This window comes from Solea solea, chromosome 3 (assembly GCF_958295425.1).
Source record: "Solea solea chromosome 3, fSolSol10.1, whole genome shotgun sequence".
NCBI classification, from domain to species: Eukaryota; Metazoa; Chordata; class Actinopteri; order Pleuronectiformes; family Soleidae; genus Solea; species Solea solea.
This window is the reverse complement of record NC_081136.1, coordinates 18,608,895-18,615,022: the sequence shown is the minus strand read 5'-3', so window position 1 is coordinate 18,615,022 and position 6,128 is coordinate 18,608,895. Positions and strand designations below refer to the sequence as shown.

Here is a 6,128-nt window from a genome sequence, read left to right as displayed (position 1 = left end):
GGCACTCATCGGATGTACAAATATATGAACCTAAAATAGAAGCTTATAGTTCAATTTTGACCTTAATTGAAACATGTAGTAGTTTTAAAAGCTTTTAATTATGCTTTAATCAATTCCATACTGTTCAATACTGAACATACTATAGCAAGAAAAACTAAAGAACATTTATTAATATGAAGACATATTCTATTTTTTTAATATTTAAATGTTGGTTTTTTTTTTTTAATTAAAATTGAAAATGGGGTATGGTCTTACCTTTATTTTTATATATATTGTAAGTCCATGCACCTAATGCTTCTCCAAGAATATCTCTCTGCGCAGAAGAAGAGCATGCAGCGACGTGCACCTGTTACCCATTGTGCCTATGGGGCTCAGCACTTGCCCCCTATCAGTGCGGCACGGTACTTTCTGCCTCCCCCTGTGCATTTTCACTGTACATTTGCGGCCGATCAGAAAGACTAAACAGGTCACACACATTCATTAAATATATTAGACAGAGTGTGGAACATCAGCATGTGTAGTACATGTATAATCAAACATGTATATTGGCGCTATAAAGAGAGACAGCAATGGACATGAAGCAAACCTTGGTGTTGGTCTTGCTTTGGTTATTACCTCTTGCTTTGATTGAAAATCCTGATTTGTGAATCTTTTCAACTTGGAAATGTAATCGTCCATTGTGCTTTAGCAGATTATTATGAATAAAAAATAACCGCGTTCAAGAACGAAGAAGCACAAGAATCTACAGGCTCACAGCGCCCTCTGCCTTGAGTTAGGCGTACTGTTTGCCTCACCGAGTGACTTTTTACTGCTGTTTTAAAACTAACCTGCGAGCCTAAACACTTTAGAGCAATATATTTCATACATTATCCAGATTTTGGAAAGTCAGAGCACATCGTCAGAGTGTTTTATTTTGGAAATACAGAGGGACAGCGACACAATTTTTGCATCGCATACAGGCACTGTATGGAAAAGGGATTTGTAATACACACCAGGTGACAAATATTAAAATGTATTATATTTTAGAATCAACTTCTCTTTTTCTTTACAAGATTGACAGGTGAGGCTCTGTCTCCCCTGCCTCCCCTGAATGCAGTCACTATTACCAACACATCAAGAGGCAGCGCCTCTCAGGATAAGGTGCTCCTTAACCAGCATGGCTATCACAGCATCCTTTTTTGCGTCCCCTGTGAGTTTTTGGCCATGCTCTGGAAAACACAGTTTCTTGTAAACATCTGTGTACTGAGTCTGACTAGACAATGACAGCCCAAGAATAATGAATTTGTTTTACAAAGATGGACATACAACATATTGTACTTTGATACTCATAGACATCAATTCACAAGCTTAATCTTTCTGACCCTAATTTAATCCCATACAAATACATCCTGAGAGCATAGTGTCAAAGTTATTGAACTCCAGATGTGGGAGATGTAAAGGTTCAAAACTGTGCTCAAGTCATTAGATGAGAAAATGTTTTCATAAGAGGAGTTTAGATTTTAAGAGACAAAGGAAAATTGCTGCTGTTCAAGTGATCATTTATAGTACCTTGTTGGATATGTTAAAAGTCCCATAATTTGATGTAGACCTACAGTATATGACTGAGTGCATATGTGTCAGCACAGATAAATGGCAGCGTACCAAACTGTGTCCATTACGGGACTTATGAAAACCATATGACAATGAGGCAAAAATGCTGCACCTCCCCCCATTCTGACCCACACATCTACACCCCACGCCAACACCCCACCCCCTCCCCTTCCAAAAACATACAGTTATTTTCCTCAACTCCCTCCCTCTTTCCCCTTTTGCCCTCCCTCCTACTTGCTCTGTATCACTCCCTCTACCCCTGTCCCATTTCTCCCCTCCCTCCCTGCTTTCTGAAATCTTGAAACAATCTGCATGCACTCAACTCTAGTTCAGATCAGCTTGAGCCACACAGGGTGAAGAACACAGAGGGACAGTGTGGGAAAAAAAATCAGGATTCAAATGAAGGGAGAACTTACAACACAGTGAGAGAGAGCCACAGTTAAAAAATAATTTTCAAAAGAAAGGATATAAAAGTTTAGAGAAAGTTAAGATTAAAGAGTAGTGGAGAGTCTCTACTCAAAAAGAATGGGCTCACTGGTGAGCAATGCTGCTGCTCTTTTCTTATCTTGCATTCTGGCTTTGCTCTTTGGAGTTCATTCAGTCATTGGCCAAGACCTGAGAGAGAAGGATGTACTGTGTAATGAGGATGGTTGCTTTGTGGTCTATTTCCAAAGGAAAACATTCCTGGAATCATGGAGGTTCTGCAAAGAGAAAGGTGGCAACTTAGCTACTATCAAACGCAAGGAGGATGCCACCAGTATTGCCACACTTTTCTCAACTCTGGACTTGCGCCATTCTCGTACAAAGGTCCAGGTTTGGATTGGTCTGCAGCGCCAGCCTCGCCAGTGTACCACTACACACCCACTCAGAGGTTTCTCCTGGACTACTGGAGACCAGGACACGGAGTATACAAACTGGCTTAAAGAGGACTCCCCCAATATGTGCATGGTGCCACGCTGTGTGGTCATGGGCTACAGCATTCAAGAGCAGAGTGACAATTTAAAATGGCTGGATGTTTCATGCTCGGTCCCTGTCAATGGCTATCTTTGCCATTATGGCTACAACGGAATGTGTCCTGCCTTCTGGAGTGAAGGGGGAGGCAATGTTCTTTATACCACACCATTTAACCTTCAGAGCACATTGCTTACCTATGTACCCTTTGGGTCTGTTGCTACCATGCCATGCCCTATAGGCATCAAGAAGGAACAGTCAGTTCGGTGTATGTTAAAAGATGATGGCTCAGTGGGATGGTCAAAAGATCCCCCTCTTTGCTCTGATCCTCTTGCATCACACAGTTGGTGTAATCAAAACAATGGTGGATGTGAGCATTTTTGCAAGCCAGCTGGTGCTCACTTCCACTGTGAGTGTGATGATGGGTATCAACTAGGAGAAGATGGACAGAGCTGTGAGCTCTTTGATTTTTGTGAAGGGGCTCCCTGCGAGTTTGAGTGCCTGCCTCTTTCAGATGGGTATCGCTGTGACTGTCCAGAGGGATACATGCTTGCACCAGATGAACGTGGATGTCTGGACGAAGATGAGTGCCTCCAGAGTCCCTGTGAACAAATCTGTGAAAACGCTCCTGGCACATTTGATTGTCGGTGTCGGGATGGTTACCACACAGATGATGAAGGTGGATGTGAGGATGTAGATGAGTGTGTAGATGACCCATGTGAGCATGCATGTGAGAACACTCTCGGCTCTCATATCTGCCACTGCCATCTGGGTTTTTCCCCAATACCTGAGGACCCAAGCCACTGTCAAGACATTGATGAGTGCCAGATCCCCGGGACTTGTGAGCAGATGTGTGTGAATTATGAGGGTAGCTTTGAGTGCTACTGTGAGGAAGGCTTTGAACTTATGTCTGATCACTACTCATGTCGTAAAAGAAGGGTAGGTGTTGACCCATCTGCCATCACCTCTCCTTTCCGTTGGGTCACCCACCAACCTGGTCCTGTATGGGACCCTTTGGACTATGGCTGGAATCTACAGCAGAGCCATACTGACTGGCCTCCAGAGGAGGACCAACCTCTAGACTGGCTGACTGATCCACCCAGCATTTTGAATTCTGATGTAATTTGGGTCACAAGTGCTACACAGGAGAAATTGCCCTTTCATCCATCAGTGTATTCTTCGACGCAGGAGTCTGAGAAGGAGGAACACACATTAAATGGGGGGCAGGGATTTCAGTCGGTGCTGGAGGTTTTTCCAAACACCTTTTATACCACACCTCCACCCACTGCCAGCTCTAACAATCTACCAGACTTGCATGAAGATGAAAAGGAGACCACCACAACTTTTCCCTTCAATTTGACCTCTACAATCTCAGAGGGAGCATGGAATTGGTGGGCCAGACTCACCAGCCATAAACCAGAAGGTTTGGAAAATTCTGTTACGCCTACGGATTTTAGCAATGAGAGAGATGAAGAACAGTTCCCCTCTCTGAGTTCTTTGTTCCCAGAGGAGGAGATGGGGGAGGAGGGAAATTACTTTGTGGAGATAACACACGTCCCATATCCGACTGTTCCAACTGAGGCTACTCCTTCCACTCCACCCTTAAGTGACGGTGGAAAGAGCGGAGACATCCAGGATTCTAACCTGGAAGACAGTGGGCAGACACAGAGCAGCACTTGGCTCCTGGTGGGGGTCCTTGTGCCCGTCTGCATCTTTATTTTTGTAATGCTGGCATTCGGCATTTTCTATTGCACCCACGGTTCTCCTCAGCCACACAGTAAGAATGTCAGTGATTGCTACCACTGGATATCGGGAGCTCATGATACACAGAGAGCTCCTAACCCCTCAGCAGGGGCCAAGACCCAAGTTTAAACACAGAGGAGAGAAAGTGACAGTTAAATAAATGGACTCTTACTGAGGTAAGCAGCCAAGTGTTTTACCCTCTGTGTTTTTGGAACTGCCCACTTTGAACACATTTGGATATCACTGATCAAAGTTAATAGATGTGATTGATGACTTTGAAAACACACTGACTTTTTTGGACACAGTTAATATGTGGTGTCAACTTTCACAGGTTTCATACATTGATCATGATTGCACAAGACTATATTATTAAGTACCAAGTTGAAAATGAAAATGTGGCCATATTTAAGGATAATGTGTGTTGACATATATTCATTTGAGCATTCCTTTGCTGGAGCCAGCTCAGATTAGATCAGATCAGAATGAAAAGTTCTGTTGGTCAAAGCCTCTCATGAGGCTACAGGTTTTTTCCGAGGCAGTAAACTGACTTCAGAGAATGTACAGAAGTGTTGTTCCCTCTGAAATTACTTTGTTTAAAATATACAGAATGGTTATTTTGGAATTAATGATGAAAAAAATCCTGCCCACTATACTTTTAATGGGAAAAGCATGTCAGCTGTCATTCATTATCCAAGTGTAACAATTGTATTTAGTTAACAAGGGCTTTTGATGCATTGTTAGCTCACATCAGTAGGGAAAAATGCAAACTCTCAGCAAATATCACTTTAAGCGAGAATACACATGACATGACGACCAAACCCATATTTTTGTATATTGCAGTTCTATTATATTTATGTTTGTTTTATACTTGTTGCCAGCCATGAAAATAAAAAAGGAAATGTAACTATTGTAATAACTGAACGACACTATTTATGAACCTCATAAACCTAGAGATATGCAGGAGAATGACTGTCCACACATGGAAATATTTTTCCTCTCTGATGCCTGGTTTGACAGCACTGCTTTCCCAGACGTTTGAAATAAGTTAAAGCACAGATGTTCACTTCGCACAAGGAATGTGGTTGGGGCTGGTAGCTGATAGAGTTTAGACATTTTTCATAGAATTGGTATCAATTTTCCTTCATAACCTTAATTTATTAAGACAGCCTTTAGGAGATCATATTTTAAACCAGCCCTGAACTCCTTGCTGCAAAGACAGTGACCGGTTAACAAAGTCAAGGTTACACAGTTCTTAATAAAATGGGAGAAAATCTACTTATTGGAAATGAATATGGAACACATGTTTATTTTATTAACAGACTGTGAAATGTGATTGCACCCGAGGTCTTTTTTCTGTTACATGTGAAAAAATTGTGAATAAAAGGTATGACAGGGATTCTGTGGGAGTGTTTTTATTGAAATAAAGAAAGAAAGAAAGAAAGAACCAGGATGGATTAGGCCAGCTTGAACAACTTTTGTTATCACTGGCTGATCAGAATGCATGGGTGTATGTGTATTAGCTATATTTAATGTATATGCTGTTATGGCTGTTGTTCATGTTTATGTAATTATATTTATGATGACATCACTCCCCTTTGAAGTGTATCCTGCTTTTTTTAAGCAGCAAATTATTTTAAAAGCCACGTGGTGGCCATGTGACAATGAGGATGATCTTCATCATCCTCAGTGGAGCCCATGTAGAGAGTTTTCACAGACAGCAGATCCTGAGTGCTGTATAAGGAAGCATTGTGGTTGTATTGACTAAAGGAATGTGCTGATCAAAACCAGGTTGTGGCTCTAAATGGCTCTCAGAGGGGGTCTCTTTCTCTCTTTCTCTCTCTCTC

At 41.9% G+C, this 6,128-nt stretch overlaps 1 protein-coding gene across 1 annotated transcript; it reads left to right on the top strand.

The window, feature by feature from the left end:
- Positions 1 to 1,908: 1,908 nt before the first annotated feature.
- On the top strand, positions 1,909 to 5,680 carry LOC131457279 (endosialin-like). Its single transcript, XM_058626244.1, has one exon. It carries the CDS (start codon positions 2,116 to 2,118, stop codon positions 4,411 to 4,413), a length of 2,298 nt encoding a protein of 765 aa, XP_058482227.1. The 5' UTR covers positions 1,909 to 2,115; the 3' UTR covers positions 4,414 to 5,680.
- Positions 5,681 to 6,128: the final 448 nt, after the last annotated feature.

Excerpts from the sequence above, each read along its gene's own strand:
- LOC131457279 (XM_058626244.1), top strand. The coding sequence starts at position 2,116 with ATGGGCTCACTGGTGAGCAATGCTGCTGCTCTTTTCTTATCTTGCATT.